The following is a 27,771-nucleotide window of genomic DNA, read 5'->3' as shown; positions in this document are numbered from 1 at the left end:
AAAAGGGTGACTAGTTTAAAAGACAAAATGCCAATTCGCTGAGCATTCCATCATAAAAAAATATATTCCCAGACCCACATGTCTCAGACTGATATTCTAGACAACAGTAAAGTAGCTTGTGGAGGAATGTGATGACTGATAGGAAACATGCAGTGAAGTGACTAAAAAGGAGACAGTTAATCACTTTTTTGGTTACAGCTTTAATTTTGTTTTTACTCTTCATGGTGTGTAATGTCCTCTTATAAAAAGGAAAATAAAGCATCTTCGCTCTTCAAGCTCAGGTCTTTCTCTCTTTGGAAAACCTTTTTCCCCCCTTTCTCTCTGTTTCTTTGGAATCCTGAATGGCTCCTTTTGGTTTGCTTCCCTTTTTGGCAGCAGTTTCAGTGCTGATGTCAGCAGCCATGTGTGCAAGTCCAGGAACAGTTAAACACTGTGCTTCACTACTAGAGTAGAAACAGATTAGGGGAGCTCATACTGTCATAATGTTATCACGAGTTGTATTTAAAAAGAAATAGAAATGCAGTGTCTGATTCTCCCCCTATTTACATCAGCGGTACACCAGTGTAACTCCACTGTCTTCTGATTTAGACCAGTGTAAATGAGATCAGACTCAGGCCCTTGAAATCTGAAGTACATCCCCCACCAGATTAATAAATGTTCAGATGAAGTAACATTATGGGCCTTAGTTACTTGACTGTGTCTTTTTAAATATATTGATATATAGCATAATACCCCAGATCATAGTATCTTAGCTTTTATTAGTCATTCTATAGATGTACAAGGGCCAAACATAGGCAAACTTCCATTCATTTCAGTGGCGCTTCCCAGAGTAAAAATTGAGTACGAACCTCTGAACTGAGCCTTGGAATAAGAAAATTAAGACAGTAAAAGTTGCACCATTGCCATGATTTAAAGGAAGAAGTTACAGGGTAAAATCCTAGCCTCGCTGAAGTTGATGAGATCTTTGGCATTGACTTCAGTAGGCCCAGGACTTCATCCAAAGTGTATAAGGCTTGTGCCTTTCTGGTGCTGAGTGCCCTCATAGGAACTGAAGTTGCACAATATCTTACAGAGCAGATTTTCAATGAATAGATTTTGTTTTGTTTAATTTTCTGCCTAGAGAAATAAGAGGATCACTGGGATATACGGATTCATATGGAAAAAATGATTGTATTGCATCTAAATTTTGCTTCTGTTTTATACTCTTGCTCGGTAGCTTTCACCAATCAGTGGCAAGTTGTCGGAGTATAACCAGATGATTTTAAAGTTAGTGTGTGTTTCGTTGTGGGGATCTGTGCTGCAAGAGATCAAGGGCCTGATTCTCATCTAATACCACCTTTGCACTGGGATAGCACCATTACTTTGGTAGAAATACTCCTGCTTCAAACTGCTGTAGCTGAGAAGAGAATCAGGCCTGTTCTATCCCATGCTGAAGAAGCTTTCAGTATGCTATTGAAACTGGGCGCAGTGTAGGAAGCCACTCCCAAAGAAGTCAAGTTGGCCTTAGTCCAGTCAACATGTGGTTGGATACTGCTGGAAACAGTTTCTGGCAACAACGGCTGTACTTATAATACTGTGAAAAAAGGTTCAAGAAAATATCCATAAAAGGTGCAACTGGCTGGGAAACTGGGGTTCCAGCAGCCAAGAGCAATTGGACTTCCATGTTCTCAAGTTTGGAGTAGAGAATTGAAATAGTCTTTTGGCAAGGTACAGAGGAAGCAGGTAAGCTAGCAATACGAATCCCATCTGTTAGCCATAACTCTGTGGATGGGCAAGTCTGCCTGGGTGTGGTAAAATTAGAAAAAAAAAACTAATGGCTCTAGTGGATAGAAAAAAAACACTGCCACTCTGCGTTGTTTACAGATGTATTTGAGCCTGGTGAACTTTCAGCTGGGAAGACCAACCTCATCAGCTCCAACGACTAATGATCAATCTTAAAGCTGTAGGTAATGGGACACTTCAAGGGTATGTCTGTATTGCATGTGGAAACGAGCCACCCAGCTCGGGTCCACAGAGTTGTGTCACTGGGGCTCTCACAAGCACACTAAAAGTAGCTGTGTAGTCGTTACAGCTTGGGCTGGCACTTGAGCTTTCAAGCTCCAGGCTTGAGATCCTGAGTTCCAGCCTGACCCACAACGTCTATACAGCTAGTGCAAGGCCTGCTAGCACAAGTCAGTGGACTCGGGCTGGGATGCTAACTCTCAGATGCAATGAAGACTTCCCCAAAAGATGCAATTAATATTGGTAAGGAAAGCCCGAGTATATACTGTTGGTACAAAAGAATCTAGAAGCATGAATTCTGGATTAACTCAGGATTTAGGATTAGAATAAGGAATTTAGATCATGGCAAAACTAACCCAAGACAGAAGGAAGAGATCAGGAAATGATTTAGAAATCTGGCTGCTGTTCTTGCAGTTCTCAGAAAAGCATAACTCTGATGTACAGGAAGCTGTTAAATTAGAAAATGTCTTTATTAGATAACTGGTGGTTATAAACTAAACTTCTTTGTGGATGCATAGCCTACTTAAATGGCAGGATTCTGTGTAAATTGCCCTGGCTGTCTGCATATAAGCCTCTTGGAAAGTAGTAACAGATGAGAACAACTTGCTGATAATTATGTTGAATGTTGAAGCAGATGTGTTTTCACGGCTTGTGTTGCTCCCTGTTGAACTGAAATAAATAAGAAGTTAAAAGGATAAGTACATTGGGAAGGGAAGAATTACACATATTACTGGAACCACGTCCAGTCATGGAAGAAACCTTGTCAGCCTGAACTGAGAAACAATTCTGAAACCTCTGCCAGAGAGGAGAAAAAGTAGTTAGGTGAGTGAAGCAGAATAAAAAGGGAAAAAGCCAAACAAAGACCAAAAGGAAGTAGGGAAGCCACTGAAAAAGAGGCTAAATGAAATCATTATACTGAAGATGTCTCCTTGACACTGTTTCTTAGTGGATATTGAAAGAACATTATAGGGGGGTCTCTCTCCGACAGCAGGAATTTACATTTCACTGTGTACATGAAGTTGCAAAATTTATTCGGTAAAATCTGCAGTATGTGGGTGAGTTTGTGTTATCATACCCCCGTAGGGAGAGATGTTGATTTAACTCTCAGATTTGCTCTTCCCGTGGATAGGGGGAAGCGATGTACTGAGTAAAAAGGACCTATGGAACAAAAGAGAATCTATATTCTGTAAATACATATGTCCATTTAGTACAGTTAATCTGGTATCTGTGGGTAGCAGCCAATGTTATTTTTAAAAGACATCCCGACTGCATTCGCTGTTCTGAGGTGCTGTATAGATCAGTTCAGAGGAGGCAAGGATTTCTTCTCCATCCACACAAATCATGATTTTATACACTGAAGAAAGAGAGTGAATTATTAACATCCATAAATTCCTACAGTACAAAGTATGAAGAGACACGTGGCTAGAAATTGGCCACATATATACTCCGGTGGGGATTTCCAGTATGGCCACAGGCTTTCCTTTTTTAGAGTGGGAGAAAGTGAATGTCATTTCCAGCAACGAGTGTCAGTGTGAATTGTCTTGGTAAATGGTTTCCCTTAGAAAGGGCTGTACTGCCATTCTCAGCACAGCTGACATAGAAAGGCGTTCACGCTTCTGATGATCTAGAAATTGCTACCATACACTAGGGAAAAGGGGACACACTATGCACCTCCAGAGGCCAACAGTTCCAGAACTGGTCTAAAGTACAAGCACCAGAGGGCTGTTGCTAGCAGCTGGGTTTAGCTCCTAGAATCATACGATTACAGCAGAATCTGAGCTTTCACCTAAGTAAGTCACAGTTGCGGAGAAAAGTTTGAAAACGTAACCTGAGTGTATCTGATGCCTGAGCCTGCAGACAGCCTGAAACAGCTTTGAGAGGGGCAAACTGCCCCATGTATCACAATGGGATATTAACTCCAAGACCCACTGCTCTGAGGGGACCTGCCAACACCACCCCTGCAGAGAACTCCATGGGTATGGCGGGGGAAGAGTGCAGCGGGCCCAGCCCTCCCACCCAAGTGATACACCCTTCCTGCTACTACTCTATCCATGGGCAGAGGGCATCACATGGCTGTCTCTGCAGCTCCCAAGGGGTGGGGGTGGGGGCTACCTACTGTACCTGGCAAGGAAAAGGGGATCCCATGCCACTTCCTCTGATTCTCTCCAAGTGGTGAATTGGGACCAGCGTGGGGCCCCATTGTCATGGTGTGCCTAGAGCGCTGGGTTGCCTTAATCCAGCCCTGAACATTAGGAAAATCTATTTAATATTCTGATGCATCAATAAACATTTGATTCTTGATTCTCCCCCACTTGTTTTATAAGAATGTAATTTCATGGGAGTTCCTCCTGATTGACAGTGGGGTAAATGAGATCAGAATCAGGCCCTAGCACTGGAGCCTTGAAATAGCGTACAATAACCAGCTGTGTTTTGGGGAAATGGCTTTGTCCATTACCATTGAATGTATCAGGGAAATGAGGAAACATGAAATGTCAATCTCTATTTAGATAAATGCAAATTTGGAGAGAATGGATATCTGCCTAGCATTGTCCATAATAAACTGCTCTTCAAAAAGAAGACATCTGAAGCAAGGCACATGCATACAATGCCACCTGAAAAGCCTATTTAAATCTACGTCAGACAAATTATTCATGGACAGCTTATCCTCATATATGAATTGCACTGGTACTCCAGCCAAGGCCACTTTGTTTGGGTTATTACAGGACAAGGTCTCCCTTTAAGAAAAAGAATTCCCAGTTTTGCATTTGTATGTGTAACTCGTGAGTCTATGGAAATCCCCCATGTCCTCTTCTCTGAAACACTTGCACAGTCTTCCATTCACAGGCCAGGATTACGGCTCACGTTACAGTGAAAAATGCAGTTTGGAGAAAACCAACATAGGTTAAAGTGACTTTCTGCTGCTTCAATTAAAAAAAAAAGCCTACAAATTAGGTTTGGTTTTATAAGAACAAATAATTAGACTAGAAATAGAGGTTGAAAACAAAATTTAGGTGTAAGGTAACAAAGTGATCTTGCTATGAAACTGTAGGGTCACACAAGTAGTATTTCCTAATTGCTTTTTTTCCTGTTTTAAAACAGAATGTCCACAAGGTACCTATGGTCCATACTGCCAAAGGGCATGTAAATGCGTTAATGGAGGCCACTGTGATACTATGACAGGAACCTGTGATTGTCCTCCTGGCTTCATTGGAGCTGACTGTAGTAAAAGTAAGAGTTCATTAAAAATTAAAGGGGTAATTTAAATCTATATACTGACAAGAGAGAAAAATAAGCATTAATTGAAAATAGTGAAGATAAACAGTAGTTTATTAGTATATAAACAACAGGCAGATCCTGACCAACCCTTCACTCAATAGCAAATCGAAATTCCAGCTTTGTGAAAAATTCTCTTTCAATGCATTTTCTCTTCCTTATGAGAGTGTGAAGCAGGCACGATTGACCCAGGGTTGCAGCCTCTGTGTCCAGTCTCTTCATGAGCAAGATCAAAATGGGAGAGGAGGTCACACTCCTCCTTTTTTGCCCCAAATCTGCTTATTGAGGTACTCACCTACGTAGGATAGGGATATATATTTTTTTTTGGTCTTTTATCATTCTTCTGTGTGAGCTCATTCAAGAGTGTAGTCATTGTCTGATCTCACCCACATAGCTGTTGCTGGGGCATTAGATGTTCTGGATGAGGTACACCACATGTTGTGATAAGCATGTGTAGGACCCCTGGATCTTGAAAGGTTGTGGAGGGTATTTATCTCTGTAGCAATGGAGATGTTTGGAGGTTTAGAATCTGTTTTTCTGGCAGGATCTAGTGCCACTTTGAGTTGGTGTGGCCTGGTCTGTGAAGAGCTTACGTCTGATGATGAGCTTGGTGAGACTGGAGGGTCATTTGAAGGCCAGAAGAGAGGGTTGGGGAAAGATCTCTGTGGGTTGTAATTGATAAATGATACCCCATATGAGTTCCAGTGTGGGGTGGTAGACAACAACTAGGGGTGTGCAGATGATGGGGTTTTTCGCCTGTATTTTCTCAGGCTTCATGTGGATGAGCACTTATGGGAAAAGTTTGTTTGAAGCCAGTGAGCCTACTCATGTGAATAAATGCTCATGAGGATGAGAAAGAGCTCCACATTCTAGCCCTTGAAGTTTTGCATTGGCACCCTCATAAAAACTGAGTGACTAGAAGGTAATTAAGTCTTCAGTAAATCCCATCTAACCGTGGCAATCTAGTTTACCATTCATAATTTATGACTCTAATGCTAATAAAAAATTACTGCCTTGTTAGCTTTTTCAATTACTTTTTGCAGTTCACTATAACTTTTTTTACAAAACTTAACACTTCACCGTATTTTTGATAATCTGAACTGTTGCTGATCAATAAATGAAATATCAGTGTTATGGGAATGAGGAAATCTTTACTTTAAAGCGGGACCACCATTTAATACTGTAGTGAAGCTTGGTTCCACTTTCATTAGGAAGCTTCGTTGTTTTCACAGTAATGTTTGGTAGAAGATTCCTAATGTCAAGTAAAATTTCAGAGGAAAAACGTAAGCAAATATTTGGACACTTTTCTTTTTGTAAAACTGATTTCTTCAGATTCAAAACCAAGCTGAATGCAGCTTAGAGGAGTCTGCTTGATTAAAAGGAAGGGCCTTAGATTACAAAAAGAAACAAGGGTCTGGACAGCTGGCATGTTTAATGAGAAAAGTTCATGTTTCCTCTAGTTTGTCCTGTAAGCCACTATGGGAAGGACTGCATCCTGTTGTGCTCCTGTGGTAAAGGGCAGTGTGACCCAGTGACTGGCAAGTGCTACTGTCCACCTGGCCAAATTGGACCCAGTTGTCAGCAAGGTAACAGAACGAGATCCAAGGGCACCCTGTCAATCTAGACATTTACTTGCAGCAGTCAGAAAAAGAAATATCTCAGCCTCACAGATGTAAATAAATTGCCATTATTTATGCCCCTAGGAATTCATTCTGTGAGCAATCGCTGCATTTCCTTATCTCTCTGGAGCAAAATGATGTTTTAAATGTAACCCAGTGTAAGCTGGTGGGCTGAGTCTGTAGCTGCTCCAAACTGTGCAGCTTCAGTTTCTTTGCTCAAGGCTCCTCTGCGTTAACATAGAAATATTCAAAATAACACAAAGCAACCCAAAGTTGCACTGCCCTCAGCATGTCATCTAATAATCATGTTTATTAATGTCATGACTAAGGACCAACCAAGAAAGGGTCCCCATTTTTCTAGGGACTGTAGAGAGTAATGGACAGTCCCTGCCCCAAAGAGTGTATTATCTAAATAGACAAGACAGACATGGGCAGACACCAGGTTGGGGATGGGGTGAACACACAAGACTGAAGACTGCAATGGCAGCAAATGTCATGTTCATTCTACAATAATTCTTTTGGGGCAAGGGGATGGTTAGTTAGGAGGGGATAAGCTAAATGGAAAGAAAAGTGAAGGGAGGGACAGGGCAGTGGAGAAGAGGGTAGGCACAGCACAGGGCAGAGGTGTTCACATACACCCAAAGGCCCAAGTGCCCTGTTACACCAAGTATGTGTAACGTACGGTAAAGAGAACTTTCTGCATTCATCGTTTCCTTCTTTTGCATTCATCCTCTTTGAGGCTAATTTTTTTTTAACAACTTTAATTTGCTGTAGTGTGTCCCCAGGGAAGCTATGGCCCCAGCTGCCAGCTAAGGTGTATCTGTAAGAATGGTGGTATCTGTGACCCTGTGAACGGATCTTGTTCCTGTGGACTTGGCTGGACAGGAAGTTATTGTGAGAAAGGTAGTATCTTCTCTCTCTCTCTCTCTTTTGACTCAACAAAGAAGAGGTCAGCAGCAGTATCAGATTTTATAATGAACTGCCACTGGCATTGTACAGTAATTCATGCAACACTTTTGGAAGTAAGACTATGAGTTATATTATTAGTTGGACCTTCTCAGTAATTTGCAAGGGTCACTAGTAGCCTGATGTTTTGATCCTAACAACTAAACTACTCTATAGGAAATTTACTGGGAGCTGTGTGTTAGTGACCTCTCCAAATCTAGGTCTGAAAAAACCCTGCAGGCTGCACTAGCAGGAATGAACCAACCCTCAGACAGTGAGGGCAGGTTCTGATTAATCTTAGTGACTTAGCAGGTACTTTCATCATTGTTGTGGACATTTATGTCCCTAACACAGTTGAACAAATGTTGGGCCATATCCTCAGCTTGTGTAAATCAGTGTAGCTTCCTGACTTTGAGGGACCTAGGCCAACTTACACCAGCTATCCAAGTATATTTACATATTTTTCCAAAGATAACCCTATGTGCAGCTTACTCCAGTGATTTAGATGCTACAGTGATGAGAGCTACCTCAGAAAGAAAATCTTGTTTAGTGTATGCCCCCACCCACAGGCCTCTGAATTGGATAGTCATGCTGATTTGTGCATACCCATAGCAATGGCAGCTAGATATGGAACTGGTGAGAAATGGAAGCAAGGAGTTTCCAGATATACCTATTTGTTGTGACTTGCTCCAGAAACTCTAGAATGTCTTGGCAATGGAGGAACTACACTTCTGCAAAAAAGCTGATGATATTGATACATGATCACTTTTGCTATCAACAATTTGTGAAGGGTTTTAGTTCGCTATGGTAGGTACCTAATTATGCAAGGGTGTGAAACAGGGTTCTTTCCATTTCCATTAGAAATTACTTAATAATTAATGGCATCCATATATGACACAACAGAAACTGAGAAAACGTACTTTATTTAATGCTTTACATTTAACGGTAAGAAAACATTGATGTAGGTACAAAAAAAACTGAAATGATGCCATTTGTTGTGTATTCTGAGAACGTGCAATTATACTTTTTTTCATCAGTATAAACCATACAGAAAGACAAATTCACAAATGGGAATTGTGGAAAGAAAATGGCTTTTCAGTATTGCATAAACATCCAGATAGTGAAAAATATTTCTCTCACAAATTTGTTAAGTTGTTCCCAGTTATGCAGAAATTTAGTGAACCCATAAAGCAGATAAATTTCACACAGGTGGGGAGGAAATTCACAACAAATAGTTCTTAGCTATTAAAATAAAAATAAAATAAAAAATAAAAAAAATAAAATCTTTTCTGACTAGTATTATTTCCTTACGTGTCTTTCCAGTGTGAAGTGTGGATAAATAAAACTTTTTGTTCTTTTTATTAACAGAATGTGCCCCGGGTAAATATGGTTCTGATTGCCACTTAAACTGCTCCTGTCAGAACAATGGATCTTGTGACAGGTTTACTGGTTGCTGCCAATGTCCAGAAGGTTACTATGGACACTCTTGTGAGCACAGTAAGTAGACAATCCTCTCAGAGAAAGAAGGCCTCAACTTTGCATCAGGGGTTTGTGTTAGTGGATCCTAATGCAAGGGCCTGAGTAGTTCTATAGTCCAGCAATAAAATTATGTATGTACCCAGAGCAGTCATGTGCACTTTTTGGTGTTTCAATTAAAAATTGTCTCTCTTTGCGGCCCTGATTCGGCAAGCTACTTAAGAATGTGCATAATTTCAAGCACATAATCTCATTGAAGTCAATGGGACTACTCACAAGTTTAAAACCACAGATATGCTCAAGTATCTTGCAGAATGAGTGGGGCCCATGTAATAATTATATTGTTAACTCTCTTCTTGCAGATATAGCAGGAAACTCTCAGACTTACAGGATGGTGTATTCTTTTTCTGCATATACTTTTGTCCCGTTGCCAAAGTAACATTTGTAACCTTTCATTTCCCAGCCTGCCCTGCTGGATTTTATGGTCTAAACTGTATTCACTCTTGTGATTGTAAAAATGGAGCTACTTGCAATCCAGTGACTGGACAGTGCATTTGTCCTGAAGGCTATGAAGGTGTCCAGTGTGAAAAAGGTGTGTGTAAACTTTTTTATGTAATTTGGGCCTGGCACCATATGTGTTCTGTCTTCTTACTTCTGTATTTTTCAAAGAAGACTTTATTTATTTTTGGACACTGTGGAATCTTATCATTAACCATTTCACTGTTAATTGTTCTATCAAAAACATCTGGATCAATGACCTTGTCCACAATCACACCATGCTTGTCATGCCCTAACATTCGTCTTTTTAAAAGAATATTTCCCAAAGGAAAAATTATGACATTCTATCAGATATTCAGATCATTAAAAAGCAAATGAAATGTAGCTATTTCCATACTGCATTCACATCTAGTCCATTATTCTCTCTCCAGTAGTGGACAGTAGTGGACAGTAACATCTGCTTCAGAGGAAGGCACAAGAAAACCTGCAGGAGACAGTTATGGAATAATCTATCCATAGGAAAAAATTCTTTGTGACCCTTATTAGAGCTTGGATTATGCCCTGAAACTCTAAACTCTTGGGTTGTTTACTCATATCTCTGGATATTCTCGTATCCTATATAAATGTCTAATCCTGTTCTGAATAATGCTAAGCACTTGGTCTCATTGATTAGATGAGTTCCACAGGTTACTTTCACAAAACAAATTGCTTCTATACAGTTTTAAGTTTGCCACTAACATTTCAAATAAGAGTATCAACTAGATTAAGTGAGTATTCTTACCTCTCATGGTGAAAGTTACATAATATTTCTCTGCTGGTTGTTTGATTAAAAATCAAATGAAGTACCTAATTGCAACAGTGCTGGGGCATGTTACAAATACCTGCAATAGGTTGAATTAGATTTAGCCTGAATAAAAAGAAAGCATGCAAGTATTAAGGCTCTTCCATCTGTAAGTCTTTCATTAAAGTGTGGCAATTCATACTAGATTCACATTCGAGCTCATGAGTTCTAGGAGATATGAGTGAAAGATTCTACCGAAATAACGTGTTTCTTGCTATTGGCGTGTACAGCACATAAAAAAGTGTTCTTTTTGTTAGGCTGTAATGTTGGAAGATTTGGAGACAAATGTCAGCATCAGTGTGACTGTGAAGGAGTAGCCTCATGTGAACCTGTAACTGGAAGATGCCTTTGCCCACCTGGCAGGACTGGAGACAAATGCACCATTGGTAAGATCATTAAACACCCTTCAAGGGCTGATTTACACAAGACTTTTGTACCTATACATGGGCTTAGAAACGTATCAGTACAACCCCCTTGTGTGGGTGCAGTTATGCAGGATTGCTATCAGGATGGCTCATTCCCTGTGGGAATAAGCTATGCCAATATAAGAACCTTTTTAAGGAGGTGGTACCACTTTTAACTATATCAGTTTCTAAACCAATATAGTTATAGTGGTAGAAAAACTGTATGTGGACCATCCCTAAAATGTTATTCTCCTCTATTTTACAACAACACACTACCAATGGATACATTCAGAAACTCACAAACAGCAACTGTGCAGAGTAAGGGAGGACTCTTGCAGGGGGCTGTAAACTGGACTTCGGAGATATTTCTGCTTGCTTTTGCACTCAGACTTGTGGGCAGAGCTTTGCAAACCAAGGCCAAAGCTGTGTCAAGGACCCATGTGGAAACATTGACCATTGTCCCCAGAGAACAATAATACAGGAGCTATAGCAGCTACTGCCGGCTCTGGGCTACAGAAGTTGTCTTAGGGTATGTCTACACTGCAATTAAAAACCCACAGCTGGCCCTTGGGAGCTGACAGGGGCTAAGGAGCTCTAAATGTTCAGGCTTGGGCTGGAGCCAGGGCTTTAGTACCCTGTGCGGTGGAAGGGTCCCAGAGCTTGGGCTTCAGCCTGAGCTTCAACATCTATACCACAATTAAATAACCCATTAGCCTGAGCCCCATGAGCCCAAGTCAGCTGGCATGGGCCAGCCACAGGTGTCTAATTACAGTGTAGACATACTCTTACAGGTCCTGATCCAAGTAAACTCCCCAGCACGCAGCAGGCCCTTGGAGTGAGTACTAGGTAACTGATTTGCTCAGCAAGGTAGAATTCTTCCCTATGTATCAAAATTATAAAAGTGGGGGAGAAAATTCTAGTTTTTTCTTTGCAACAGCTGAGTCCTAATGAAATTGTGGTAGTTGTGACAGAGTGTAGATGGCAGCTAAAATCCTCATGCCAGATTCTGATCTCAGTCACACTGGCAGAAATCCAGAGTAACTGTACTGAAGTAAATGGAATTAAACTTGAGCGCGGAATCAGGTCCCCATTATAAAAGGTAAAAAATACTAAAGTAAACATGCTGAGTCACTACTAATATTTTAAGATCTCAGTTGGAGAATACCAGAACCACTTTTCAAGGGTCCTTTTGTTCTGGGAAATAGCATGAAGCAGTTAAAAACGGAGCACATTATCAATGAAAACGAGAGGTTAAATAATTGCTGGAAACTTACAAGTTGGTGCAACCCAAAAGCTAAAAAAGAAAATGACTTGCTTCCCCTGCTGCACTGTCCTGTGGTCAAAAATCAATCTCCAGACCATGTGGTCTGAATGGAGAGTTGAACCACACAATACAGTGAGTAAGGCTGCATGAATCCAAAGATCTTGCCAGTGACTTTAGGCAGAAATGAAACGCAAGGGGGAAGCTTAGCGTTGAAAATGTGAGCAAAGTTTCTGCTTCTTTCAAAGAAAGGGAGGGATTTTTATTTTCTTAAACCTGCTAGTCACAACCCCCATCCATGAAAAGCAGTTATGGAGCAGGTTTTATTTGCGTTTTTATTTTCAATTAGGCTCCGTTCATCTGTGATATAACTGTGAACAGCTGTGACTATGCAGCAGCTATAAAGATAAAAGGCCTGATTTTAATTTGAACTCTGGTAAGGCACCCATTAAACAGCCAAAATGTTAATTAAAAAAAAAGAGAGAATATAACAAGCTTTTATGGGACCTCTTTTTTCTGGTAAATTAGCATTGCAGACTTTCAAACAGATGTCTTAAATACACTTTGTTGTTATCATGAAAATGTGGTATTACATAAATAAAAATCAGGTCCAGAGGTGTTCAGGAGACCCTGTCTCATAACATTTCCTAATTGAAAAAACCAAGCTTCTGAGACCAAGGGAAGAATTCCCCCACACGTGGGTTAGTAGCTGAAACGGCAATTGGAAACATTTTTATTTACATACTGGTTGGTGCAGTGAAAGGGAAAAGATTCTTTATATTTACAATGAGTTCTTTGGGGGGGAAGAGCTGTTATTTACAATGTATTTAGCACCCTGCCTTCCCAGCCTGCTGCTACGTTTTCCTCCAGGCATGTATCCTAAGTGCATAAACAACTTTGAAAAGTTGTGATGAAAATGAGGCACAAAACCTATTTACTCATCTCTTGCAGTGGAGATAGATGATCATGAAAAAGCATAATGATGTTTTACTAGCCTGGTGAATAGAATAGGTAAATAGAATTTTGCATGATGGGCATAACACCTACCGCACCCCCAGCACTTCTAGTTCCAGCACTCTTGTCTCCCTGTAGTATCCAGCCTCTCACAGGATACTCACAGAATTACCAGCTTTGCTGTCCCCCAGAGAGCAGTGTAGGCAAAGCTTGGCTGGTACAACTCAGGCCCTTTATAACATCACAGCACTGAGATATAGTTATAGTGAAAACAGTCATAAATTTATGACCAGAAATAAAGATTTCAGAGATACTGAGTAGGGATAATAGAAACAGAAATGGTTACATATAAAACAAAAAGTATAGCACACTTCTTAGAGTCTAAAGTTATCTTTAACAGGCTAAAATCCCTAGTCTAAAGCACTTTCTAACCTAAAATGACTCCCCACATTACCAGCCAAAATGGTTGAGATCCACCTTTCCTGGATGCAGAACGCACAGTTCTTTTTTGCTGCCTCAGTGATGGATAACAAGATGTCCTTTTGCTTTTCCTTATATTTCCCAAAACTCATTGTTTTGTCCCCGCGGTTGCCTTCACATGTTGGTGTTGTCTCCATATCCAAAACAGGCTTCCATTGTGTTGTCTTCAGTGCTTAATCTACATAAGAACCTCGGCAAACAGGTGAATATACATCTATTTGCCTGGCAAAACTTATTTGTCAATCCAGCCTAGGGCACAGAATCTAAAATATATTTTTAGTACATAAGTACAACTCCTTAAATATCATCTGTACTTCTTGCAATGATTATGAGACTCAGTAGGACATAAGCTTTTTATTAGGCACCTCACATGACCCTTTTTGGATAAATATTATGAAAGCAGTGTGAGTTTGTTGGGCCTGATAGAAGTTGCTGTTACAGAACAGTGAACCCTTTGCCAGTTGGCATTGAGAGGTTCTTAGGGTCATAAAGGGTGATATGAAATAATTTTCAGATTGACTCTGCCTGTCTTGGTTTATGTGAAGATTACATAGTGCCATGCATAGAGAGCCAAGAATTGCACTGGGTAATTGTGGAAGCCAGTAAGAATCTATAAAATGACAATAGCCTGCTTGAAGAAATCCGCAACTCCCTTTCAGTGGCTTAGTTCAGGGGGCATAAGTTTGTCACCATCCACTCTCATACCTGCTACAGTTCTCATATTGGGAACTTCTTTAAGACTTTTTGACCATGAATTGGCTGGACCAGTGAGGCAGGACCAGTTAGTGGATGACAAACACAGGCTTCAAGGCTTTCCAAAATGTGTGTTTTTTCTTATTGTTTAGCAAGTCTGGGTCTCTAATTGTTTTCATGGTACTAACAGAGTATGCTAGATGAGCAGTGGAGGTGTGTATCAAGGTCCAAGGCAATTAATCATACAGGATAATAAGTCAGTTCTCCTCCTTTCTTTGTTTTATACAGATGAGTATTTACCTTAGGCAAAAGAGAGGTCAGCTTTTTAACACAACAAAAACCTTCAGCAATTTGGAATGGGCAAATAACGATAGTCAGTGATATTTTCTGTTCCAGAGCTGACCCCAACAAAGTTTTACCACGTCACACCCAGATCACAAATGGAGAATGACATTTCGATTCTCAGTTGAGCCATTCAGAGTTTTTTCCAGTGAAAAAACCAGGAATTTTCATGATCTCTCAGGGAGAAAAATCCCCAGTTTCAAACTGTGTGAGACATTTTCCCCTGAAACTCTGATATTGGCTCAAAGTTAATCTGCCCTGTTTTCTATATGTTTTCTACACCATTCCCCATCTTCTACCAAGGTCAGGGCCTATGTCTTATACTGAACTTCTCTAATGAATTGTGACACATGGTTCTATTGGTTCCTGAGAAGAAGTCTTGTTCTCCTCTCCTTACCCATATCCTCCCCTCTCCTCTTTTCTGCTTCTTCCTTTCCTTTCAGACCCTCTTCTCTACCCAAAGTGCTTAGCTGAGTCAGAGACACTAAGCGGTTTTAAATCTGTGCAGTAAACATTTGCTGAAATGTTTTGCCCTTCCAGAATGCAGGTCAGACCAGTATGGCCCCAGCTGCTCTCTGAGATGCCAGTGTGCCAACAAATCCCAGTGTCATCCTCACAATGGGAGCTGCATGTGTCCTGCCAAGTGGATGGGGCCAACCTGTGAAGAAGGTAACACAGGAAAGAGATGGTAGCTCTTCTAAACAGAAAATTTCAAAGAAGTGTCTGCTTATCTTGGGAAAGGATGCAGTTGAAAGGCCAGATTTGTCACTATTTGGGTTCCACGGGATTGTGCCAGTGAAATGTGGGCTCTGAGCCCCTGGCAGCAGAAAGTCCACCTGGAGGGGGTTGGAATGTTTAAGCGACCCATGTTAGCCACTCTGCTAGAGGGCCTGAAGCTAGCTGTTGCAGCCGTCAAAGTAGATAGGAACATTCCAGGAGGAGATGAGGATTGACCAGCTGGGAGATGTACTTATTCAGCATGTCTGAGGGGGGGGGTCCCACTGAAGTCCCAGATGCAATTTAAAGCTAGTTTCCCTCAACAAAGACAAAGGCCTGAATGCCTACCACACGTAATACTGTAAATGCCTCCCACTGCACAGCTGTACCTCTTTTGCCCCCTCCCTTCACCCCCGGGGGGGCATGCCTAAAATTTGTTAAACTCGCAGCCTCAAGAAGGTAAAGAAGGAAGTTAATGATCAATGTATATCTCCCATACACTCAAAGTTCAATGATATATCTACCTATTGTTAATTACGAGATACCAAGCTGAAATGCTATTGATGGCCCGATGGGTAGGTGAGACCGTGGAAAATAGAGATCCTCTCTGCTTTGTGAGGGTATTAAAAACCCCATGACACTCTTTCCTAGGGTCCTTAGTTTAAATTACCCCTCTCGTCTGTGATATGTAGTGCTGACAGTTCATTAATGTTACCATACAATTCTGCATTTAGTTTGGGAAACATTTTAGGATCCATCGATATGAAAGATCTAAATGCAAGTGGCCTTTGCCGTTATTACTGAGGTCATTCTTTCTGTCTATAACCTAGGAAACAAGCATCACCTAGTCCTCTGCTTGCTGATGGAGGCTGGATTATCAAAATGTTTATTGTGTAACCTATATTAAATCTCATACAGTTGCATTATATGGCCCCAAAACTATTTCTACTTAATTCTCTAGGAGGCCCTCCAAAACTTCCTTCTTATGAAGAACAAACTCAGGAATGAGGGAATGCTTTTTCAAGATCTCTTCAACAGTAATGCTTGGACTAATAAATGAATTGTTTTATAGGCACAGACAGTATTTAAACTTGGGTACAAGAACTGCTTGAATTCAGTTTGAACTGTGCTGAAATATTCACACTTTTTCATGGAAGACAACAGTGGCCAATAAGTAGTTTGGATCCCTTTTTAAAACTTCTAACCTGTTTCATTTATTTATTCTTAACCTCCTACTTCTCAATTAATCCACTCTGGACATTCTTTCAGATTCCCGTTGTCACGTATTGTTTGAATTACATGTGGGGGAAAATATTTTTAGCAATACTGATATTTCAAGACTATCATGATAAAAAATGTAATATACACATTTACAATAAGCCACATTAAATACCAGTGGCTTTCTAAACCCAGCTGACAAGGAGACTGGTGATAATACCTATTTGAACTCCAAGGTCTCAAGCTTAGATCTGGTTTATGTAAAAGAGTCTAGTTACCAGAGAACAGAATGGAATCTGTATGGGTTTTCTTCATGTAGATTCAGTTTTGCTGGTTTGTCAAAGTCAAACCATTGAGTGGCTGTCAAAGAAACATCCCCTTTTCATTTCAGAAGAAAGGTATATCTTTTGAGGATGCTGTGGGAAGCAGGCAGAGATGTCTGATTATTGGTGATTTTAAGATAAATTATATCTCCTTTGTAAACAAGACATTGTTCTGTGCTTGTACTACCCAGTTTGGTGAAGTTAGACGTTAAATTCTGAGAATTTAAAATGGTTCTGACTTTGTTCAATGTTATCTGTTGGTCACTTTGTAAAACAAAGTGATCATGGTTACTGAAAATATAGTTAATACTATTTTTGTCCATTTTACAGGTTATCCTTTTAATATAGGACTAAGTAACTGTAAAGATATAATGTTCTGGATTTTTAGTGTCCTGACCCTCATGGGATGAAAGATTTAATGGCACCAATTTGTACCATTGTTCTGATCGGTTAGAAGTTATAAGCCTGTTCATAGCAACTTTCAGTCTGACTGGGTAAAAAGTGGAACTTACTCAAAAGCGGCATGGAATTTAGCGAAAGATTGTATGTGTTGCCACTTAAGCTCTCTTTCACACATCATGACACACTAATGGCGACACTGCAGGAAAAGGCCCTGGTTTTCCTTTTAAAAGGTTCATCATTGCAATTGTGGTAGTCTCTGATTTCTGCAGTCAGACACTGTCCAGATAAAGCATCCCAAGCTTCAGCTGAGGTCTTGAACAATTCATTAGCTGCCCAGTCAGTAGCAGGCCACTGTTGCTCACCTGGGACTTGAACTCCGGTTGTGATCTATTGAGAGCGATTAGAGGTTTGGTTGGCATTTGTTAAGCATAATGAAAGTATGACTATTGTTGTCCATGACTACGCTGTTATTGAAAGTAATTCCAAACATTCCTGTGACAATAACAGAATTAATTAACCAACAGTGCTTTGAGCCAGAAAGACACAGGGCCTAATTTTGATCTCACACCAGTTCTACTTAGTAACACAATGGACATGAGTGGAGTTATTCCCAGTTTACATTGATGTAAATGAGGGCAGAAACAGCGATGGCCTGGAGTTACCCAGAAACAAACAACTCTCAGTGGGCCTAGACCAGCTGCTGCTGTCATTTTAAGTCTCCTTTTTAAAGACACACTGCCCTGATTCTCAACTTACAGTAGTGTAATTCAGGAGTAACTCCACTGAAGTGAATGGAGTTTATACCAGGCTCAAACTGTGAGAGAGGAGACTCCAATGCCTTGTTTTTAACTACAAGAGAGATATGCAATACAAGGCAAAAGTGACTGCCCAAAAAAACATAGATATTGCAAGTAATGCATTATGCTCAGGACTTTGAACTTAGGGACAATACCCACAGTCTTTGGACAAATGTATGGTTTGTTTACTCAGCAACTGATGCACAAAGAACCAATTTTGGCATATACTATTTTGTAGTGGTACACAATGTTTACTGTTTTTCATAATACATGTATTTAACTGTAATAAGAGCTGCTTACCAAAGAACCCTTTAAGAAGCCATATTTATAAGCAGAACCTGTGTTTTCAAAGGACTGTTCTATTTTTCTTACCATACCCCTCTTTATTTTAGTGTTTTCTTGTTTACATTTTCCACAGTACTTTAACTGAGCACTGTAAATATGTACTGGAAATGGAATTAATAATTTTGTCTGTACTGTTTTTTAAAACAATTACCCAAGTAAGACATAAGACACATTGTCAAGAAAACAATAAGAATAATATAGGTTATTTCCCACCGAATTAGAGGCCCAGCTAGAACTGGTCAGGAATATTTTGAAAAACATTTTTCATCAGAAGAGGCTAGTTCCTCAGAACCAAAACTGTTTGCATAAATGGGGTCAGTTCTGACAAATTTTGTCTATGCAAACATTTTTTAAAAGAAAATTTTGAAATGGTCAAACCAGGATCTTTTGATATTTTTCTGGTTGAAAAGACTTTTTGTTTTGAAATGTAAGTTAATTTATGGAAACAAAGAATTTTGAAACACTTTGACATTCAGAATGGAATATTTTGATTGACCTGTGCAAAAAAAAATTGGATTTTCAATTAGCAGAAATTTTTGAGGATGACTTTTTGTTCCAATTTGGATCAGGGAAATGTTTTTGAAATCTCAAATGATTACAGGATGGGAAAATCATTTTCTGCCCAGGGCTAGGCCCAAGATCTGTTATCATTAGTTATGTACTAACTAATTGAAAACTTACTTGGAATATTGTGAACAATTTGTGGGTGCTACTTCTTACCGTTGGTGAACAACATTTACCAAAGAGGGAATTATGTGCCTACAGAATGTTGTTAAATAAACTACATGGGCTTTTTTGTCCTGGGAAAGGTGTTAAATAGTTTTCTGTTACACTCATTTTGTTAAACTGTGGCAAATGAGTTTTATTTGTTACTAAAACAATGTCATACATTTTAATAGATCATTTATTCTGTTTAGTAAAATACCAGTATAAACTGCTAGGATGACAGTTAGCATTGAAATGTGTTGGCAATGACACCTGTCAGGAATGATCTAGATTATACTTAGTCCTGCCATGAGTGCAGGGGGACTGGACTAGATCCCTTCCTGTCCTATGATTTAGTATATTTTAAATTCATTTGTATCTTCAGCTTGGTGCACTCTCCTTGGCAACCTATTTCCCATGTCACGTCAGTCAGTCATAGTGGAATTTCTAGACATTCGTGGACTTTCTATTCTGAATATAACAAGCATGTTATATGAACACACAGGTCACTACTGCTCTTTTACATTGGTGTAAATCTGAATCAACTCCAGACTTACAAGCAGCTAAATGGGTAGACTATGACCTGATGAAGCCAGCAGAATTCTACTCAATGTGAGTTTAAGCAAGCAGAGCAGCATGTTTTAGGTTAGATTTCTATAATTATAATACTATCTTCATAGGGAAACCATCAGGATTTTGAAAATTCCCTGCTCCTCACTGCCAAAACTTACTGTTCTACTTTTATCCTTTTTATGTTTAAGAACCATAGCTATTAAAGTTTGCCCAGATTTCTTATTAACCCTATTATTTTGATTGGCTGCAGGTTTCTGTTTGCCTAAGTAATAACCAGCACAGTATCAGAAATTGCCAACAGGACAAACATGGAAATTATGGACACATTTTGGAAGCATCACTGATTGTTATTGCTGGTTTACCCATGCCAAAAAAAATCATGTTTATTTCAGAATTTATTCTTTTACCAGGGAGAAGGGAACAGAGTCCTAGGTATAGCTCTTTACTCCTCGGGGCATTCTGCGCCAAAAAATAAAAATTCTATGCATAATATTTTAAAATTCGGAAAAATTCTGCACATTTTCTTTGTCAAATAAATGTGGAGGCTCCAGCACGGCATTGGGGAGCGCAGGCCACTGGCTGCACAGAGGTGGGAGATCACTGTGCAGCTCCCACCCGGGGCACAGACTCAGCAGTGAGGCTGCAACCAACTCTGACTCAGCACAAGGACTGGGCCTGCCCCAGAAACACTCCAGGGCCCTGCCCCTCCATGCCAGGTGCCCCAGGTGTGGGCAGGCAGATATGGCAAGGCAGGATCCAAGTGTGGAGGGCCTTAGTGTGGGAGATCCAGGTGTGGGTTGAGAGGGTTCTGTGTGGAGCAATCTGGGTGGAGGCGGCTCAGTGGGGGATCCGGGTGTGGGGGGGATCTGGATGCATAGGGGCTTGTTGGGGGGTTCTGGGTGCAACGGTAATGGGACTCTGTAGGAGGGTCCAGGTGAAGGTGGTTGGGGCTCAGCAAGGAGGGGCTATGGGTGTGGGGGGGGATAGAGCTCGGCAAGGGGGTCTAGGTGTTGGGGACTCAGTGGGAGGGGGTGCAGATGCTGGGGTAGTGAGGCTCAGTGGGGTGGGGATCCAGGTGCAGTTGGTTGGGGCTCAGTAGGGTGGGGATCCAGGTGCGGGTGACTCATCGGGATGGTGCAGGGGCCGGGGTACTTATCAGGGAGGGTTCTGGGTGCAGGTCGTGGGGTGTAAGGCTCAGCGGGAGGGTCTGAGTATGAGAGAGTCTGGATGCACAGGGTTTGCGCAGATGGGGGAGCAGCTCCCTGTACAGTGATCCCTCCCCCTGCAGCTGAAGAGCAATGGGTGCAGGAATTGGGGCGGGGAGGGAGGGGAGCTTGCAGAGCTTCCTACAGCTGGGGCAGAAATCTGGGGGTGGGTCTGACCCAGTCCTGGGTGCCGTGCAGGGGAAGAGGAAGTCCCATCCCACTCAGCCCATCTGGGACTAGCAGCTGAGCCTGGCGCAGGGTAAGAGCCACCAGCTGGGTCTTCCCCAGTCCCACCTCCTGCCCCACAGTGATTTACCTCTCTGCCAGCTGCCCTGGTCATCTGAAACATGCTGCTGGGGAGGGTTACATGACCGCACTTGTGGATTCTCTTTGCTTCTCTGTCAGAAAGTCACTTTTGCTGTGGGAAACAAAGAAATCTGTGGAGGATATAAATTCTGCACACGCGCAGTGGCACAGAATTCCCCCAGGAGTAGCTCTTATTGAAGTAAATAAGAGTTATGTGCATATACTACATTCCCTTGTGAATCTATGGACTCATAAACCTCCACCTTCTTGTTCTTTTAAACTTGTGCAATTGGGTCAGATACTCTATAAGGCCATGACCTGCAAAAGGATCCACAAGCACTGATGCATGACCCACATGGTGATCCAGTGAATCTGTTCACCAATGGAACTCCATGCTGGATAATGGTCATGCCTGCTAAGGCCTTTGTAGGATCAAAATCTTAAAGTCTAAAGTTCCAAAGCTATATCATATTTGTAAAGCATAAATTGTTTATTCTGTTCTTTTTATTGCTTTTAATAAACATGTGCATAGCAATAATATGTCTCTGAATTTATAACCACTACTCCAAGCATATGTGAGATGTTACTCAAAACTGTACTGTACTTTCTGTTGTACACATATCATGTTGAAATGGTGCTAATTTTTAATAAACTTGTTAATAAAATTTAATCATATTCCCTTCTTGTTGATAATCTGTAAGGACTAAGGCAACAGATTGTGCTGTGGAACAAATTCTGCTCTCTTGCACCAGTGTAAATCCAGAGTGAGTCCACTGAAATTATACTAATTTTAAGTGAGAGAAGAATCAGGCTTTATGTAAATACGAGCAATATGCTCAATAAATATATGACTAAATACAAAGAACTATGGACGAGATCATCTTCTAGTGGGGTCTAAGTTTGATGAGAATCAGTTGTTAAACATGAGGGTGATGGGCGTGTTAGCAAAGCCTGGATACACAGCATCAATCCTGTCTGAAGAAGACTATTACAAAACGTTGCATTTCTGGAGGAACTGGGTACTATTCATTTGAAGGTATTTGAAAACACACACCTGCAGGCTCCCATCAGAGCCCTTGGAGTCTTCCCAAAGCCTAATACCTGTCATACAAATAGTCTCATTCGCCTTAAGGGTATTGTCTTCTCACACTGGTAGGAACTAAAGGAACACATGTGAACACGAAAGGCCAAATAATGCAATAAATGTGAGGTGTTTAATTGGAAGTAGCATATTGAATCTGAAATGTGTAACAAAGGGGAACAGTCTATCAAGCTTCCAGATGAAAAAAAAAAACTTGAAAGTAGACAGATATTGTTAACTGGATTCTGGAACAACAGCTTTGCTGGCTTGCATTTATTTTTAAATTTCAATACAAGCTCTTCAGCTGTGTTGTGTAGCAGTATAATTCTTTGTAAATTGATTTTCATATAGTTTTAGGCCAGATAAAGGACAATTGTGTTAATTTAATATGATCCCCTCATAACACAGGCTTTAGAATTTCATCCCGTGATTCCTGCATCTAGCCCAATCACTTGTCTGATTTGATGCTATATTAGCACCTTTTCAAGGGAGCTCAGTGAGCAGTTGCACTGACCTTCCCATTCTGATGACTGCACTTCAGATCTGATCAAAATGATGGGTGTGAGGAACTGATATTTTCAAACCAGTATGAAGTTAGCATTTGTCTATATGGTAATCCTAAAAAACTCTCCACATAGTATGTGGCAGGATTGGAAATGTCTCTTCCGTAGATTGCAGTGTTGTTGAGCCGTGTCAGTCTCACGATATTACAGAGACAAGGTGGGAGAGGTAATATCTTTTATTAGACTAACTCCTGTTGCTGAAAGAGACAAGCTTTTGAGCTCTTCTCCTGGTCTGGGAAATGTACTCAGAGTGGTCACAGTTAAATACAAAGGTGGAACAGATGGCTTTGCGTAAGTAGTTAATTCATATTGGAAGAAACCATTCAAGGTGAAGTGGGCTGTTAACACCTTCACCTTGAATGGTCTCTTACAGTATGTGTTAACAACTTATGCCAAGCCATCTGTTCCCTCTTGTATTTAGCTGTGACTCTCTGGGTATGTCTACACTGCAATTAAAAACCCCTGGCTGGCCCATGGAAGCTGACTCAGGCTTGCAGGCTTGGGCGAAGGAGCAGTTTAATTGCAGTGTGGATGTTCCAGCTCACTCTGGAATCTGAGCTCTAGGACCCCGAGAGGTGGGAGGGCCCGTGTGCCCGAGCCTCTTAGCTAGAGTCAGCTGCCACGAGCCAGTCATGGGTGTCCTAAGCGTAGACATACCCTCTGACTACCTTTCCCAGACCTGAAGAAGAGCTCTGTGTAGCTGGAAGGGCTTGTCTCTCTCACCCACAGAAGTCGGTCCAATAAAAGATATTGCCTTACTCACTTTCTCTCTTCAGTAGCTATGAGCTAGAACTGGAACAAGAGTAGCCTTGTGCTTCGGAAACACTTCTGTGTGGGACGGCGTTCTCAGCACCTGCTCACGCTGCTGAGCCGAGCTGCTGCCAGTACGGTCAGCCTCTCGCTCTCAATAGCACTAAAAATGAATAGAATACTCAGGGACACACACTGGAAAAGAACTCTCCGAAACACTCTGAGCAAGTAACAAATTAATATCGTAAAATCCTTGTAAGTTCCTTCCTTGCTTTATAGGTTCTTTCAAGCTTAGTAATAAAAAAAAAGACAACACAGCCAAATTATGATATGTTTTATGTATGAGCAAAGACATTACCACCAACTAGTAATCTAAGTGTCCGTGCCCTTTGGCAGCCACAGGATTTATCTTCCTTTCCACTAATAGCTCAATAAAGATTAATCTTCTAGAAGGCTGATGACCGTGGAACATCTTGAGAGACTGCATGGGGCATAGATACCTTTTATTTTTAGAATCTTTAAAATGCTTCATGGCACCATCTGAGGAGGGGGCATTCCCCAGTCCAGATAGCACATCCTGGTTTAGTGCCTGTGCTCATGTCTCCATCTAGTGTCTGGTCCCTGCAACTATAACAATGCCACCCAAGTTCTTAAAAGGCGTTCTTCTTTAGCCCAAGTGGCGTAGATGACCTGTGGTTTTGGTGCTGAAGGTCCCAGGTTCAATCCCTACTAATGCCCATGGACCAAATTTTCATGTTTATTTGTATTACCGTAATGTGCAGGAGCCCCTGTCATAAACCAGTACCCCGTTCTGTGACGCACTGTACAATAAAACAAAAAGATGGTCCCTGCCCCAAGGAGCTTACAGTCTCAGTAATTGGGGTCAGTGGAGCTATGCCAGTTTATATCTACTGAGGATGTAGCCCCATATTTTCAGTATGGATATGACCACAGTGTGTTATACATGCCGTTACATATAAAGCAGAGCAAAAGTTGGCATTTTCGGGGATTTATGCAATCTTTCATCTGGTTTAATTCATCCAAAAATGTGAAGTAAAATCCTGCTGAAAACCATCAAGATTTGCCTGGCTTCTGGTCTAAACCATGTGACACTGAGATTCGAAAGTCACAAGATGGCTTCGCTAGTGCAGGTTCACTGGAAGAGCACATCCCCCCCACTGAACCTGGTATGAGGAAGCTCTAATTGGGCTACAGGTTCCAAAGAGTGCCAGGGAGGGGTTGGGGATGCTCCACTGAGTCCAGTCAAGGTACTCCATCTGAGGCCAGAATTTGGCCCATAATATCTTCAGTATTTTATACCAACACTTGGCAGATGTTACAACAGAGAGGAATCTGTTTACAAAGGTGAGTTGTTAGTGAAACTCAGTCCAATGTTTCTGCAGCCATCGTTACTGAAAGCTCAGAGTTAAAACATTTGTTTCTGCTCTAAGAGATGTTTTAGATTTCTCTCTGCCTCGTGTCATCAAAAAAATATAGTAGCAGTGTGATCATAGGGTCCATTGTAATTCCAGGCCTGTCCGTTTGCTTTGTTACTTTAATATTTTTATTGTGGTAGCAGTTGTGGATTGTGGCCCTCTGTTGCTAGGTACTTTAAGAAAAGAAAGCTGCTCTTAATTAGAACTTTAACCTTGAGGCTGCGTCTGGAGTACAGAATAGCAAAATAAAAGTTTCACATTAAATACAGGATATGCACCTTTGGGTAGCCAGGCATGGGAGTTCCCTTTAGAAGAGAATGCACAAGCTATGCTTGTGGATTGTAGAGGGAACCAGTGCTCTTTTCTCCAAGGCCACGACTTCATTTAGAAGGACCCCAAAAAGCAGAGTTTGAAGGGACCCATGTATTGATTATATCAGGACTGGGCATGGCTGCACTTAACTTGTTGAGTATTTAGGAGAACTGGTGATTTTGATTTTTAAAAATAAGCGTGTTTTTTTTAGCTGTCCACCTGGCAAAAGCCAGTTAAGGGACAAAGTCAAGAATGTGTCGAAGGGAGAGATTTTGCCAATGTTTCTATTGTTGCAGCAAAGCCCCTCTTCTATTGTGCAATGGCAGCTTTCTCTCAAAGAAGGATTTTTAAAAAACAAAGGGGAAGGTGACCTTGTGAAACATCTCACATGTTTGGGGAAAGTGATTTTTTTCGTAACTGGCAAAATTCTTTCAATGTCCTATTGCAACAGCTTGTAAAGCTGTTGCTCTTGAGATGCTTCGTTTAAGGGACTGCCAGTAAGTCTGAGATGTTTTCAGCTCTTGACTTGATCAACAACAGAAAACTATGAGGTTAGAGATAGTATGTTGTGTAATAACACATCTGGCCCTTTAAATCCAGTATTTCACTTCCTGATTTTACTGCAGTGTGTTGCAAATGATTTGTAGCAAAGTGTGTGTATCTGTCTCTCTCTTTATCTCATGCTCACTTCTGATTTTTATCCCTTGAAAAATCTTAATTCTCATATGTCACTTTCATCTATAGATCTCAATGCACTTTTCAAAGGAGGGTAACTATCAATATTCCTATTTCACGGCAAGGGAATCTGAGCCACAGAGAACCAAAGTGATTTACCCAAAGTCACACAACAGCTGAGTGGCAGAGTCAGGAATATAATCCAGATCTTCTGATTCCTAATCCTGGCAATGCTGCCTCTTGCAATCAATCAATCAATCAATCAATCAATTATCAGAAACCCATAAGAAGATTTTGCTAGAAAAATTCCCCTCCTTAACTGGGTAATTTCTGAGCAGAGCACAGCAGCCGTTGGCAGGGTCACATCATGACTTCTTCTCATCTTGAAACCATGTCATAGAAACTGTCCAGTTGTCATATGTGATGGCTCAAAAATGGCCCTTCTGAGCACCTGGGAAAAGAGACCGGTCAGTCTCATTTGGAAACAGGAAATTGAATACCAATATTTAAAAACAGTGTCCTGGAGCTAGAATGCCTGGGAGCAGTAAGAGCTCTGAGGACATAGGTATGTTCTTTATTAGGTGAACTCTTCAGCGTTTATACAGACCATCAAGCACAGCACTGGCCATTGGAAAAGAAAAATCCAGCTCTCTGTCTTTGGAGATGGCTGCATAAAGTGTCAGAATATTCATTCACAATCTCTCAGAAACTGTCAAAGATAAATACAGAGGTGACTACAGATGTTCAAATATCACAGTGATGAACATGGTATAAATAACTATATAGGTTAGATTAGATTAGATAGCAGGTGCATGGATTTGCACTGGAGCTGTAACAGGAGGAACTGGTCTATCTGTTCAGAATGCTCTAGTCCAGAACTGAAGACTCAACGGGCCCAACTGCCCAAGAAACAACCACTGGTGGGGAGGTATGCTGACTTCCAAGGATGAAGATCATTAGACCTTCAAACCAGTCTCTTGATATGTGAAAGTGCTATTATCAGACTCATTTCAGTTAAATAATACAACAGGGATTTGTAAATATTTTTGTAAATCTAAGCAATGAGTTCAATTTGCTTTTATCTCTGGTAGCTTGAATTATTTGTAGTTCATGAGCATTTGCACAGTATTTGTGAAAATGTTTGCAAATCCTGAAGGTTCCATACATTTTAGCATGAGTGATTGTTCCTCTGAAATTCATAGCAGAAGTGTGAAGTTCCTATTTGCCATTTGTTAGTTTTAAAACCTGTTTTAAAGAGCTTGTTATCTGGTCAGAAAGTAGAAAGAATACTATGTGACACCTCGGACAGCATGTAGTCAAAATGAACAGTTTGCAAACAACCCATTGGTTGAAATTTGTGTGAATACATGTTTTAGTGAATGCTAACAATACACATACAGAAGTTAGGATCAGGCCCCTGAATGATGCATAAGAAAGAGAGACTAAACCTATGGCTAATATTATTTGACTGCAATAAATCATTGGGTCAGCTCTTGTTATTGCAGTGCCCTGTTTTATAACTATCACACAATATCTCTGTGCCAACTCATTTGGGATGTGAGAAAACATTGCAGTT

The 27,771-nt window shown here is 40.8% G+C and overlaps 1 protein-coding gene across 6 annotated transcripts in view; it reads left to right on the top strand.

Moving 5' to 3' along the window:
• Nucleotides 1-20,709, top strand: part of LOC140917185 (uncharacterized) — a 305,274-nt gene extending 284,565 nt beyond the window's left edge. For 5 of the 6 annotated variants that reach the window (XM_073359429.2, XM_073359432.2, XM_073359433.2 and 2 more), the window contains 8 exons: nucleotides 5,101-5,229; nucleotides 6,735-6,860; nucleotides 7,668-7,796; nucleotides 9,207-9,335; nucleotides 9,778-9,906; nucleotides 10,911-11,039; nucleotides 15,328-15,456; nucleotides 16,466-20,709. In XM_073359429.2, coding sequence (XP_073215530.1) covers nucleotides 5,101-5,229; nucleotides 6,735-6,860; nucleotides 7,668-7,796; nucleotides 9,207-9,335; nucleotides 9,778-9,906; nucleotides 10,911-11,039; nucleotides 15,328-15,456; nucleotides 16,466-16,512 — 947 coding nt within the window. In that variant the 3' untranslated portion in view covers nucleotides 16,513-20,709. The remainder of the gene's footprint in view (nucleotides 1-5,100; nucleotides 5,230-6,734; nucleotides 6,861-7,667; nucleotides 7,797-9,206; nucleotides 9,336-9,777; nucleotides 9,907-10,910; nucleotides 11,040-15,327; nucleotides 15,457-16,465) is intronic. The other variant, XM_073359436.2, reaches the window with a different exon arrangement.
• Nucleotides 20,710-27,771: the final 7,062 nt, after the last annotated feature.

Source organism: Lepidochelys kempii, chromosome 9, assembly GCF_965140285.1.
Source record: "Lepidochelys kempii isolate rLepKem1 chromosome 9, rLepKem1.hap1, whole genome shotgun sequence".
Classification (NCBI taxonomy): domain Eukaryota; kingdom Metazoa; phylum Chordata; order Testudines; family Cheloniidae; genus Lepidochelys; species Lepidochelys kempii.
Note: the sequence above shows the minus strand (reverse complement) of the source record. Positions and strands in the feature narration are given on the sequence as shown.